Genomic DNA, 15,159 nt, shown 5'->3' with positions numbered 1-15,159 from the left:
ACTGACTGGCACCAAAACCAGGAAAAGAAACCAGCCTGTGGTGTGTGTTACTGGCTTGATAATGGTTTCAGGGCAGGTACATGTGATCTCTCGAGTCTCCTTCCTCAGCTTGATCTGTTCTTGTCATGAGTTCAGATATTAAAGGAAGACCAAAAGAAAGAATTACACGGCCAAAAACTCCTGACCTTAAGCTTTGGGCTGGATTGTATTTTAACCGTGCAGGCTCTTGCAGATGTTTATTTTTATACTTAAATCGTGTACATGAATCTTTATTGCCAGAGGCAAAAATCATTGCCCAATAAGCATTTAAGTCAGCATAGGTGACTAGTCAGTTACTTATGTCAGGTCAAGACAAACCCCTTTTGCACGCCGACAGTAAACGCGTTGCTTACATAAATCCACATTAGGTATGCACAGAGATCTGTGTAAATGGCTGGAACCTACATGTTACAAGTGATACAAACGAGCATTATACCCAACTGCGATGTACAAAGGCTCCAACCAGCTAAATAGGTAGGGCTCTAGAATCAAATTCTGGCTTTTTATTCTCCAAATTACAGCACAAGCATACATGGTGTATTTCAATAAAACATGAAAAAAAAACCCAGACAACAATTTTCATTAATTGTACAAAATGTAAAAATAAGAAACAGCTTTGGAGAAGAAACAAACAAATGTTCACTTCACGGAAATTCGGTTCCAGGAGCGTATGAAGTTTCACTGGAGTCTGATAACTATCACAGCGTTCATATAGATACAATACATCCCCCACGCTGAAACTCAACCTCATCGCTGCCACTGGATGAAGAGGAACCTCCAGCTGTCTATCCAACCAACGTTTCTGCCACAAGTGTCAGAGCAACGACCGCAAGTGCTTAGAATAGCTTCAGTCCTGCTTTAATATTGTTCAGCTCTGCCTGGCTCCACAGAATTGGTTCAAACGAGGCACCGGCGACTGTAGTAGAGCTGCAAAAAAAAATAACATTAAACATATTATATACATACGCAAAGCAAGCAATTGTAAAAGTATATTTGAAAGCGTCAATGAAGATGGATTTAAAAAAAGATAGTTTTGTCCACATTGTCTCTTCCTATCTCTTGACGTACATTTAAAAAAAAAAAAAAAAAAAAAAAAAAAAAAAAAAAAAAAAAGAGCCAGACACACTTGGAGTTAAAAAAGGAAGCAGTTTTTTGTATTATTACCGTATTGGCCCGAATATAGGCCGCACTTTTTCCCCCCACTTAAAGTCTTTAAAGTGGGGGTGCGGATTATATTTTGGAGTGTTTCTGTGGGAATTTCTGCCCGTTCATCCAGCAGAGAATGTGAGATCAGACAACGATGTTGAACAAGAAAGCCTTGCTCACAATCTCCATTCCAGTTCATCTCAAAGGTGTTTTATGGGGTTGAGGTCAGGGCTCTGTGCGGCCAGTCCTCCACAGCAAACTTTTATGGACCTTGCTTTGTGCACTGGGGAACAGCAGTGCTGGAACTGGAAAGGGTCGTCCTCAAACTGTTCCCACAAATTTGGAAGCATAGTATTGTCCAAAATGTCTTGGTATACCGAAGCATTAATATTTCCTTCACTGAAAGTAAGGGGTCTAACCCAACCCCTGAAAACCAGCCCCAAACCATTATCCTTCCTCCACCAAACATTAAAGTTGGCATAATGCAGTTAGACTGGTAAAGTTCTCCTGGTATCCGCCAAACCCAGACTCGCCAGACTTCCAGAGAAGCGTGACTCTCACTCCACAGAACACATTTCCACAGCTCCAGAGTCCACTGGCGATGTGCTTTACACCACTCGATCCCACACTTGGCATTGTACTTGGTAATGTGTGGCAGCTGTTAGGTCATGAAAACCCATTGCAAGAAGCTCCTGACACACAGTTTTTGTGCTGATATTAATGCCACTGGAAGTTTGGAAATCTTTAGATATGGAATCAGCAGAGCGTTGGCGACTTTTATGCATCATGCATCTCAGCACTCAGTGACCCCGCTCTGTGAGCTTCTACTGTTCCTAAACCTTCCAATAATACCACTTACTTGGCCGTGGAATATCTAGCAGGGATGAAATTTCACGAACTGACATAATTCAAAGGTGGCATCCCATCACAGTACTGAGAATTCACTGAGCTCTTCAGAACGACCCATTTTTGTCACAAATGTTTGTAAATGCAGACTGCATGGCTAGGTGCTTGATTTTATACATCTGCTGCAATGGGTCTGATTTAAAAACCTGAATTAAATAATTAAGATCTGCGCCCCAATACTTTTGTCTACATGGTGTAGGTATGCAGTAGGATGTACCAGCTTTGCTCACAGTAAATCCTTACCTTGTGGGAGCATTATTTCCATTCTTCTTGGACTCGGTACACTGTTGTTCAAGCACTGACATGATCGAGTAGCTGTCCACTAAAAGGCAACCCGGATCTTCGCTTTGTCCTGGAACTAGCCCAAGGGGGTATTCACCCCACTTAACATATTCTGCAAGAACGTAAAGAAAACATCTCACTTAAACGCCAAGGAAAGCAATTTCTTTCTTAGGGATGGAACTTGCTCATTGAAACAGTCATCTCGTGCTCCAGTAAGCTCCAAGAAACAAAATGTATACTAAAGCGGTCTGAGAACACGGAATGTCATTTAAAGTTCCTTAAAAAATTGTCATGAGGTATGAATATTTCTAAAAAAACGTACAACAATTACAACTCTTAATACAACTATAAACTGTAACAAAAATATACCCCAAACAAAACATTCAACTGTTGTCTTTTTTTTTTTTTTACGGAATCAGGGCAAATTATTTTGTAACTTGGGCAATACCTGTGCTGATGCCCCATGAGGAACCTTGCAACACCGCTCTCCGCTCTGTTGCCATCTTCATGTTTATCACTTGGATATATTCATCCTCATAAGACTCCTGTGTTATCATCTCTTCATCTTCTGTGTGTTCACTGGTGGTCTGCTCTTCATCCTCCTCCATGGCCGGTGCAACGCGTGAATTATTAGCTCTGCCCTTAGATTCCTGCTTTAGCCGCCATTCCAGGCTTTCCACTGTGTAAATGGGCTGATCGCTGTAGTCCATCGACCCATCAGAGTCATCATCCTGAATGTAGATGGAGCAGAGGCACAGCAGCTTCTCCTGGGTGTCCGAAGGTAGACTGGGCTTCATGTATTCAAAGATACTGAAGAAATAACACACTAGTTTAGCTTCTGAAACTGCTTCTCTCATCTGTCTACATAGCCTGTCCAAAACATTTCCATGTGAAGCTAATGCATTTCTACTCAAACAAGAAGAAATCACGTATGGCTGCTGATGCTTGTAAGGCACAGGCCAATAAATTCCAACTTTGAATATTCAATAGTCCTTTTTTGATACTTTAACTTCAGGGTTACAGATCTAAATTAGGTTTCTGGAAACTTTGTAAAACCTTTGTTCTGAGACAAGCAAATGGTTGCAGTTTTATGGTATTCCTGGCAACGTGCAAAATGTTTACATTGGCTCTAGGAACCTTAGTGGTTTTATTTTATGTAAACAACCATAAAGCTTTAATTACAGGTCATTTTTAGGGAGGGGGTTAAATTCTTTTAACATTAGTCCAGATTTTTCTTCATGGGTGTTTTGATTCATCTATTGGCTAATTTAGAGATTTTTTATTTGGAGCAAACTGTGAATTATAATGTAAAGTCTGGTCTGCTCTTGGAATTACAGTAACTCCCTCTAGATTGCCAGTTTAAACCCTGTGTCTACTATCCTGAAACTAGGGTCACTTTTCTTTATGATAAGTAATGGTTTGCCTAAACCACCAGCTGACGTGCCGCAATGTTGTCCTCAAGACATATCCACGTGAGGAGATCCTGAAAGCCTGCGTTTTGGAGAATGGCTTTCACCTCAGCGCAACCACAATGCCTCAATTAAGTCATATTGTGGGCTGAAGATAAAAGGTACCCTATTCTGGATCTAGCAAATAAACAAACACTGACAACAGATATAACGTTTGGTTGGAAATTTAAGTCAGGATAGTGCGTTGCTGGTCTCCACAAGTCTTGTCTGAGCCACCTGTGGATTGCAGAGTCTAATAAGTCCTGTGTAGGTTTACTTACAGTTTTAAGAGTTGAGGGGTAGCTTGGCATGGAGATTCCAGGCATTTCTGTAGCAGCTTCCTCCACTTTAAACCCACCCTGTTAGGAAACAGCTTCCATTTGCTTTTTACTGCTGTCTGATTGCGGGAGGGAATCATACATTTTCTATCTGGTTGACGTAAAAACGAAAAAAAATATATATATTACTCAACACATGCAGAAGTTACATTGGGGGTTGGCGTGAAGGCTGGTAAAGCACTCATTCGCTGTGTGTTCTATAGATTTTTTTTAAAGTTCTACGTATATAACATTTTTTTGTACAATGATTAATTCAGCAACCCCCTCCTCAAACCAGATTATTATATATTACACCATAAAAAATTGCCAAGAGTAATGAACAGGCCACTCTAATGGCAGGCTGCCTACCAACCCCGTTGAAGGTTCATTGCGGTTTTCTTGGTGTAGTGAACTAACCTGCTCTGTGATTGGCTGTTAATACTTCAGAGATCCAGCAGCTCAGATAGTGCGCTCTCTGCTCAATGTCAGCATCCCCGCAAAGCCCCAACGCCGAAAACATTTTCTCCAACAGCTCCTGAGTAAAATCCTGGGAATGCAAGACCTTCAGCAATGGCTGCCAAACACGGAATAGCATACGCGGGAGATGCAGGTTTTCATCAAAATCTGCAGCAAAGCAAATTAGAAACCATGTCGAATATAAGCCCTACTTTCACAATATGGCAATCTGCAAAATCCCCCAAGTGTTAGCAAAAGAGACCCAACAGAAAAGTAAAGAAATCCCTATAAAGGCTTCTTAATGCATATGGCGGATGGACTGTCCCTTTATATGTAAGACCTTTAGCCGTATTTTTGTACTTGTGCTTAGTGAGAACGACTGTAATACGTATACTGCATGTGAAAATCCATCAGTGGATAACCACGACCTCCCAAGTGATGGAGGAAGCACGCTGTCTAGTGCCGTCTGCTGTATACTTAAAAGTAAACGTATGCCGTACCTTCCTGGTCAATCTTCAGGGTTACTAGTTGTTTGGCAGTAGGTATTAAAAAGCCATCCTCAAGAAGAATCTCTGCGGCAGTCTCTGCGCTGTAATAAAGAAATCGGATACCAAGTATTTATTAGACTATATCGGTCTATCCCAAATAGCAATGCATCCACACATCCAACTCATGGTAGATATGCAGTTATCATCAGGTCTCAAATAGTATTTTCATTCCAAACTCCCATCCCCATACCACTTTTTGGGAATTGGTCTCAGTATCCTCTCCGAGAACTTATGTATTGAGCATCATTATTGGTATTTCATCCTAAACTTTAAGTGTTGGGGTAAAGTTAATCACTCTAGTATTGTTGTTGTTATTAATCAAGCACAAGTCAATGTTACACACAGCTCTTGCGAGCTGATAATATATGATATATTACAGAATTTACTCTCACATCCCACTTATTTAATCCTTTTATTATCTAGAAAGGGGAGAATATAGGAATGGTTGTTTGGAGGAAATCTTCAAAGAATAACTGCAGCCAAATCCACCTTCTCATAGTTGTAAACAAGCATTAGTCAAATGTGACAGCTAAAGCAAGACTCGCTGCCCACAGAAATCCCACAAGTTCTGGCACGAAGATGACGCTGGGAGGCCAATGGCGGCTACACTTTACATTCACCCACGTGACAGCATCCAGATTATTTCACAACCAGAGGGTCAGCAGATTAAAGAGCCCATTCCCTGCATGGCCTTTATATCGTTCAGTAATGTGATAATGGTCTTATTTACTAGAATAATAAATGCCTGTGTTCTGCTAGTTTGCTGGAAACCCCCAATAAAGTATCTCCCCATACGACGTTGTGCACCTGGGTATTCTTATAGAACGAAGAGCCGTTCTCTGTATTTTCCCATCTATTACTCTAGGAAATCAAAATGCTTTGCATGTTATGTTGTGGATGTACATGGGACAAGTTCAATCAAATCTTGTTCTTTTAGATTTCCCCGACTCTCTATAAATGTGTTAAATTAACTCATTCTACGGAGGCACGGCACAGAAACCGAAGAGTCATTGCACGCCGTAACTATAACAATCTACTAGTGAGTGACAGTAAAAAGCGACCTGCTTTGTCGGATCGAGTCCTTGGCCTGGGCTATGGTCCACTCCAGGTCTGAGGTGGCACTCCACTGCTTTTTAGCTTTGGGATCTTGGAGAAGTTCTTGAAAAATCTGAAAGAAATTAAAGGGCATTTAAGAATTTCTTTCATCATTACCTGGTCTGTAAAACCACAGCGGCAGAGCAAAAGCCATCTCCGCTCAACGGTGTTGGTAAGAAAACCATTGGTTGGTCTGTGGGTTATGGGGTTACGTCTGTCCTACAGAGAATGGTCACCATCACAGCATTTGGCAAAACTAGGTTCATTTATTAAAACTCAAAACGTAGCTTGTGCTTTTTTTTGTCATTTAGTGTAAAGATTTTGATAAATTATTTATAAAAAGGTACTGGGATTAAGGGGCAGCCATTGGCTGAGGCTGTCATAACAGCCAATCACATGTCTACCTGCAATGTAATTCAAATAAATTATCCAAAATAGAATCAGATATACACTTAACATGAGAATAAGACGGGAGCGGTTCTTCAAAGGGGAGAAATAATCATGCAAATCCCCAGAAAAACAAAGATACAGCTTGCCATAGCATAGATTTAAAGATTTGTTTTAATATATGCAATGGTGATGGATACGTGAACGCCGTTTAATGGTTTAGAGTATAAAAAGTGTAAATGGCTCGGAGTCAGCCACACAGATTACCATAAAACGTCATTTTAAACGTAATTGTTTCAAACATCCAGTTAAGGAAACGTGGCTACCTGATCGTAAGGATTTGACCAGCCCTGGCTATACACGCCATCTGGGCATGTAACAAATAATAATACACTATAGATGGGGTTATTCGTGAATTTTCATCGACCAAGGCCAGAAACGACTCCGCAAACCGTACTGTGTTGTTTTTGTTAAATTTTGGAAGAGTATTAAAAATACAGATAAATACTCCCCCAGGATGAGTCAGATTATCAGCACACGCAGCAATTAACCCAACATGAATGGCACCGGTAATCCGTGTTCGGCTGCCTTAACATAACAGTATTGTGTCTGACAGGCATGCAGGGATCATAAAATCACTTAACGCCGCAACCATTATGGTTAACCATTATTATATCCCACTATTACGCAGATAAAAAATAAATAGTATTGCTCTTGTCTTGTCTACTAACCCTAACGTGTGTGTGTGTGTGTGTGTGTGTGTGTGTGTGTGTGTGTGTGTGTGTGTGTGTGTGTGTGTGTGTTATATATATATAATGCCTACAACATGTTCACTGAGGATTCAGAGAAGATTTACTAAATTCTTTACAACTGCAACGGTAAAGAAAAAGCCCCTTGAAAATAGCAGATGTGAAAGTTTTTTTTGTTAAGATGGTAATATTTTTTTTGTCACTTGAGAAAGTAGAACTAAAAACGGCTATATTTAAGGATGTAAACAAATGCTTCTTAAAACAAATGAAAAGCTTAAAGGAGAGCTCTGTTTTATCTAAATGAGAGCGCAGGCTATGTTTTCCCAATTCACGCGGAGCATTCTCATTTATTCTTCCCTTTCCTCTGATTGTTTTTTAATTTTCTTTGACTAGACGCTCAACTTGGGGAATCTCCCGGCGGAGTTTCTTTAAGTCAGTTACATGAGACCCACATGTTTCTCGGTGGCTCTTTGCTCCTCGTGAGCGCTCAAAGCATTAGGGCATTTTCATGTGAATGAATGCACTGAACGCACACACAGAAAGAGACACCATCACTCTTTGCAGACTGAAAAGGTCTTTAAATAGCTAGGTCAAAGTGACCATATTAAATCTAATGTAAAGTAGATCATGTTACTTTTCAATCTGAATTCCACTCTGTACATAGTAGCCACACAGCAAGGTAAGCAGATGATTTAATGGATAATTCATGCATAAGGACTTAACTCGCCCTTTCATTCATATACCAGCGTTATAGCCACTGATGATTTTTATGACGTAAAACCACAAACCTTACTTGACCCAATTGGTTTGTCTTATGTTCTCAACTACCCTTTTCCCAGGCACGTGTAGTAACATCATCTCGAACACATGAGAGGCCGTTAAATGTATAGCAACACGAATAATCAGTTACATTAAAAATGAGCCTGTTACCATCTAGCTTTAAATAGGACATCTTATTCAATTACTGATAAACATTTAACTGATGACAGCTACTGTCATCTACAACTTTCCTATAAAAAATTAACTTTTAAGACTGTTAAATAAGAAAACCGTTTCTGTAGGGGGCAATACACAGACACTGCTTCATTCAACCGCATCTGCTCAGGCAGAGCAGGAATATGTTGAAATAGTCAAACAGCGTTGTGGAAATGCGTAAGAGGGCAAAGTTTTCCACGTGCTACAAGATGCCCCAGCTGGAGGGCAAATCTTGCAAAAAGGAAGGAGATGCTCTAGGAAATGTTCTGCCGCTTCTAAATAACACAGCTGTAAAGCGGCATCGTAGTTTGTTCCGGCTCTTCTTGGATTGCTCAACGCTACGTCAAGTCATTTATTAATCCCTTTTGCGCTTGGGCTTTGCATGCTTTTACTACAGCACAGTGTACAAACAGGTAAGAGGAGGAAGCAGGGAGCAAAATTAACTGTACCTTAAACTGTTCCCTTGTATAAGAGTGCAGCGTCTCTCTTAATTTAACTGCAAGGAAAGAAAAAACGGTTATCAATGTTACATTGTTAAATATAACGGCAGACGGTAAATAATCAGATTAAATAAAAGCAGATAACTAGTCATTTACTTATGATGCAACATTACCGGCTGCACGGTAAACAGTTCTCAGGTTTGATTGCACAAGCGGTGTGAAGGGAAAAGCCCGCGCCAAACAAATATCCTGATCACGCCGTGATACTGATACGAAGGGAACTGTGCGAGATCTGATAACGTTAACTCTTTGGCCAACATTTCAATGCTTTTCATGAGCTTTTTAATTAAGATGGTTTAGCTATGATATTTACCAGCAGAGTAATTTACAAAATATTGCTTCATTTTCAGCTCGGTTTTATATGATGAGTGGTTGACCCAACCAAAAAAAAAAAAAAAAAATCAAAAGCATCTGCTTGACTTATGTATTTTATCTATACTTGAATCCTAACGAAAGGAAGAAACCTACTTAGAATTCTTAAACAAGGAAGGGAAAAGAGCCCAATTGTGTTTTTATCTCAAGATTTTGACTTGTCATCTGATAAGATGCGATCCAACTGCTTCTGGAGCGGGGGGTTTTGTTTTGTTTTTAAAAAGAAGCTGTTTCTAGAGATCGGGTTGGGACTTCGCTTTTGAACTGTGGTTCTGGTAGAGAATCCCATTTACTATTGGATATTACTGGTTGCTCAAAAAAGCTGCTACAAGTGATTACAATAATAATTCGACATCAAGTACACTATACAGACAAAAGTATTGGGACAACTAACCATTACGCCAACAGGGACTTTTATGACATTGCATTCCAACTACATAGACATTAATATGTAGTTGGTCCCCCCCTTTGCAGCTATAACAGCTTCCGCTCTTCTGGGAAGACTTTCTACGCGGTTTTGGAGTGTTTCTGAGGAATTTTTTTTTGGCCCATTCACCAATTAGAGCATTTGTGAGATCAGGCACTGATGTTGGACGAGACGTTCTGGCTCACAATCTACGTGTTGAAGCATTAAGATTTCCCTTCACTGGAAATAATGGGTCTAGCCCAACCCCTGAAAAACAACCTCATACCATTACCCCTCCTGGGATGCAATCAGGCTGTTATTGTTCTCTTGGCATCCGCCAAACACAGAAGTGTGATTCTCACTCCACAGAACACGTTTACACGCTCCAGAGTCCAGTGGCGGCGTGCTTTACACCACTCGATCCCACGCTTGGCATTGTACCTATGTGGCTCACTTGTCACACAGTTTTTGTGCTGATATAAATGATAGAACTAGTCTCGTATCAGAGGCATGTGAACAATTAGGTATCCAGCAAGACACATGTCTGCATAAGTATGAAAACAAACACACACTTATACACTAAAATCCACAGAAAATTAAAAATCTCCTGGGATCGAGAAGACGCCATGGCTTAGCTGCTGTTTTAATTAAGAATAAAGTTAAATACAGTAGTATTTGGAAAATAATAGATGAGCTTTCAATGGCAGAATGAGATTGCGCTCTCTATACTACATCACAGCAGTGGTGGTGGTAACCTGGATCACAAACATTTAAATGTAACCAAATATGTACATGTACACAACAAGTTTGTGTGAAATGTGTTTTGTAGTACAGATGGCTTAGCTTTATGTCAAGTTCATTTATAGAGCCTTTTTTTTTTTAACATACCCTATATTATCTTTTATTTATATAGCGCCAACAATTTACGCAGCACTTATTACAATTCATATATTCAAGGGGTCTGACAAGACGAGAATTGACAGACTAAGACAAACCGATACATTAGGTGGCGAGAGCCCTGCTCACACGCTTACAATCTTGAGGATATATATAAAGCATCTCATAATAATGCAGCCATAGCTTCTAAAGCAATGAAACGCAGCATAACCTGCCATCTGCTGTGTAAGGGAAGGAATGACAAAAATGAAAATGGGTCAATTAATTATTTTTTTCTTTTTAAAGAAGAAACAGAAATACCGTTGGTTTCTGAATAGTAACATCACACACAAAGAAAGTGTCCTACACTTGGTGGTCCTAGGAAGTCCCATTCTACATAAATGTTTACGTACCAGCCAGAGCCTGGTGTTTTTGTTCTTTATAAGACGGTTGTGGTTGAACTTCTTCTGCTTCTTCTGATAACGACTCCTCATCTTCCACCCACTGAGGAGTTTCAGAGTTACCCAGTTGGCGCGACCAGTACTCCCGTCTCAGCCATTCCATCACACAGTCCCAGCCTCAAAAGAGAAGTTAGTGTTACAACGAGGCAAAAAGCATTGATAAATACATAATCTACATAGGTATGTATTATTACTAAGCCATCTAATTGTATACAAGACCAGCTTTAAATTAGACAATTTGTTTAGTGTTTTCTTTTATTAATAAACATTTTGTATAAACAAACACAAATTCATATACCCTTATGTATATATAAGTTATAAATGATAACTAGAGCTATAATCATACAAAAAAAGTATAGGATTTACCAGTCCATCTTGTCTGAGCCCAGAGGGCCATATGCATTTTTTTTTTTAATCATAAAGATCTTATACGGCATAAAAATGACGTTACAAACCATTAAGAAATACAAAACAACAGAAGTGTATCTGCATTGGAAATAGAGAAAAAACACCATATTTGCAAAAGAATAAGCTTGACATCAAAATTATAACACATAGTATATGTGGCTCTGCTGTGCATAAGAGAAGGAGGTAAAATAATAATAATAATAAAAAAAAGGATCACCATAACACGCTCACAGTTAATTTTTTCGGAATTTAATCACAGGCATTTTTTCCCAACGAAAATGGATGTGGATATTATCGTAGGAGTGTATGGAGATTCAGGGAGACCAATTAAAACAAATCCAGGAAAGTGGGGAAACACACCTTAAGGGATAAAATTGGTATTGTGACAAGCGTAGGAAGGAGAGATAGCACAAGTATTACTAGTAGTCTACCCCCGAGTACAAAATCCTTACCTTTCCGACACATGCTCAGTTTTGGCAGTTTCCCGTGAGTGACATCGTGCCGAAGAGTTACCACCCATTCTGGGATCTTTAGCTGAAAACAAAAAAATAAAGAGAAACATCTGTGAAGTTTGCTCTGGCTAGGAAAACTAACCAGATGGTTTGTCTCTAAAGCAATGCTTTGTTACATAACCGGTAATATAATTTAGATTTGTCTTTCCTGCAATATATTATTTCTTCCAGTGGAGGCTGAATAGTTGTTTTATCGGATGTCTGCTAAACCTCTGCTCCGTATTACCGGATATTAGAAAATACAGAAATGGCATTACATAAAAAAGAATAAAATAGCCACCAAGAAATACATCTAATTCGTCTGGGTTAAACGCCGCATTAGAAGCACAATTCCTAGATGGTTGAATGCCCAAATACTATAAAAAAAAATATCATTTTTTCTTATTTATAATTTTTGATGGGAACTATTGTCACATATGCAGGCACTGGTAAGATGTTGCTGTAGAAAACGCATCATTGTGTCATTAACCCTTTAGAAGCAAGAATAAACTGTCAGAATTCCTAATGCTAATTGCTTGCCTAATTAATATTTTGTCTGAGTGGACCAGCACCCTTAACTATTATTTGACTAGGGAACACGATCTAAGCTACAACTGACAGTAAAACGTGATCATAAAACTATGCAGTAACGGGCTCACAGAAATGTGGCACTCACCTCATTGGCCAAACGCCTCAAAGGAATAGATACAGTTTTCTGCTTTCGCTCTGTGATTAAATTTACAAACCTGCAACAGGTGAAGTACAAAACATAGAATGAGAGGCTGTCAGATATTGACTAGTTCTTAAAGCTGGGTTCAAGGAGACAATTAACAAGAAGTTGTCAAAAGTTCAAACAGTACATCAGGAAACGTTTAACGCAGGGCTTGACAAATTTGTTGTGAATCTAGGCGCCAGCTAAAAAAGTTAGGAGCCAGGATTTTTTTTTAAACTAACAGTTGGTCAGGAGTGATCTGATCATCATCAGCCCACTTACTAAAATCACAGCATTTGACCTGGAAGCACCCTGGACTTCCAGGTCAGTGCTGTTTTTTTTATTATTATTATTATTATTATTTTTAACTCTTTCAATGCTGATGTTCCATTGGAGCACAGCATTGACTGATATTTAGTCCCCACAAGCTTTTGGGGACAAATGTTAACCCCTGCAATGCCACGAATGTGTCACACACATTTGTGGCATTGAAGGGGTTAACGCTGCACTGTCGCTCTCATGGAGCGATCAGGCAGCAGGGGGTGTTGGGGCTGGTCTCCACACACATGTGGAGACCAAAGAACCCTCTCCCCTGTCCCTGAAGCTGCCTCTGGCAGGTGGGACGCAATTGCTGGTCTATAGACCAGCCATTGCAAGGGGAGTCTCTTTGATGACTGCTGTAGGCTTCCATGCCTAATCAACACACAACCCCCTTCCCTGAAGCTGCCTGTGGCAGCTGAAAACACGATTGCTGGTTTTCCTCCTGGGCAGACAATTTTTTGCAGATGTAAGAGGCTGACAAACACCTAGGCGCCATTTTGTCGCCATTTGTCGAGCCCTGGTTTAACGTGTGTGCACAGAATGATCAGGGCTAGTGCTTTTTGTACAGTGCATGTAGGGGGTGGGGTGCATAGGTAAAACGCGGCTTCCACTCATGTCCAAGACAGTGAATGTTTTGCTATCGCTAAAACACCATATGTCAGATGATTACAAGATTACTAAGCAATAAATCCAACATAAAGAAGCAGAGGCTCAGCACTCAAATGGTAAGGTGAGTTTATTTCACACAGGCAATGTTTCGACACACAGGTCAAAAGAAAGACCTGTGTGTTGAAACGTTGCCTGTGTGAAATAAACTCACCTTACCATTGGAGTGCTGAGCCTCTGCTTCTTTATTTTGGATTTATTGAAGGACTTGGTGGTACCCTGGCTCGTGCACCATCTCACGACTGAGTGCTGTATTCCAACCTTTGTTTCTGTGTATACTAAGCAGTAAAGACAGGATATGATGCAGAAATATCTGGAAACGTAACTTTGAAGACATAAATTGACATCATTTTATACTAACCTTACAAGAGCAAGTCCATAAAGTAGAACAAGTTCCTCGGCTTCCATTCCACCGCTCATGTCCAGAATTTTACAGCGCACGAGGTCCGCAGTGCACTCCACAGCCAGTGGCATTCTGTTCCCATACCTTAACAAAAACAACAAGACAGATCATTGTTCGACACGGTGACACGTGGAATGGCATGCAAAATAGCATCCTGAAATCGGACCTCCACTACTGCACCAGCACGTGTAGCCTTTGCTATCTTTTGAAGGTACATTTGTTTTCTATTCTGTTGCAACTGATTATTGATCTGTTCTGTACGGTCATTGCCTTGCTTTTGTCATTTACCGATATGGTATTTCTCATGTGCCTCTGTTTTACTTGTGAACCAATAAAGAGAATTCGAAGGTACACTTGTTCATACACTAGTCTTCTATTTAGGGAGAAGCTGCAGTTCCCCTCCCCCTCCATGGTCTGGTGATTCTCTTCAAGAACCCAATCAGTGGCAGGAAAGCACTCCCATTGAAATCAATAGGACCTCTTTCAACACATGTGCACAATAAACCTAGCCCCCCGAGCCGACACCAGAGGTGACTGGCGGAGAGTATATTCCTGCACATTAAGTGGTGGCGAGGTGTGCAAATGAATACGGAGGGCATCTTGTTAATATAAAGGTACCGCTAAGCTATCACATGCATAAAAGTACATACGATGACTGAGGTGTCCCTTTAACCCCACACTGCCACGTGCTGCACCCCTTGTGTATGTTTACCCACAGTCCCCTTACAGAATATGACACTCAATATAAATCATTAATAATATAGAAAAGGATCAGCAAGTGGCGGGTTACTGCAGACATTTCGGTGTTTGCGGGTAGGTAAGTAGGCCCAATAATTGAAACACCACACGCGTGTATATGGCTACCTGAAGCACCTCACAGCATCCCGCTATCCTTAACAGACACTGCGGTTACTTCTGACTCCTCACCTGCTCTTCCAGGCCGATATCCGGTGCAGCGCATCCCGCTGGAGCTTGCAGTCCCTGCTGTACAGATACTCCAGGACCTGCTCCCATTCAGCCTTGCTGAGCCAGGCTACAACTTGCCGCCGAGCCGCCATCTCCCAGCAGCCGGTCGGCTGGACAATGTGACACGCTCAGCTCCTCCAATCAGCTTTCCGCTAGCAACGCAACGTAAAAATAGAACCGTCCGGAAACACGCGAACCAGGATTTTAGTTCCAGATGTTCGCGGTTAGG

General features: G+C 40.6%; 1 protein-coding gene across 1 annotated transcript; it reads right to left on the bottom strand.

Annotated features, from left to right (window-relative positions):
* Window positions 1–513: 513 nt before the first annotated feature.
* LAS1L (LAS1 like ribosome biogenesis factor) lies at window positions 514–15,064 on the bottom strand. Its single transcript, XM_053473705.1, has 13 exons — window positions 14,892–15,064; window positions 13,923–14,048; window positions 12,539–12,608; window positions 11,824–11,905; window positions 10,916–11,080; window positions 8,798–8,844; window positions 6,204–6,310; window positions 5,095–5,183; window positions 4,556–4,762; window positions 4,103–4,250; window positions 2,822–3,183; window positions 2,335–2,485; window positions 514–966 (listed from the first exon to the last, which is right to left on the bottom strand). The coding sequence occupies exons 1-13, from the start codon at window positions 15,020–15,022 to the stop codon at window positions 876–878; spliced, it is 1,776 nt and encodes a 591-aa protein (XP_053329680.1). The 5' UTR covers window positions 15,023–15,064; the 3' UTR covers window positions 514–875.
* Between the last annotated feature and the right edge of the window lie 95 nt (window positions 15,065–15,159).

This window comes from Spea bombifrons, chromosome 8, assembly GCF_027358695.1.
Source record: "Spea bombifrons isolate aSpeBom1 chromosome 8, aSpeBom1.2.pri, whole genome shotgun sequence".
NCBI lineage: Eukaryota > Metazoa > Chordata > Amphibia > Anura > Pelobatidae > Spea > Spea bombifrons.
The sequence above is the reverse complement of the archived record's forward strand: the minus strand, read 5'-3'. Positions and strand labels throughout refer to the sequence as shown.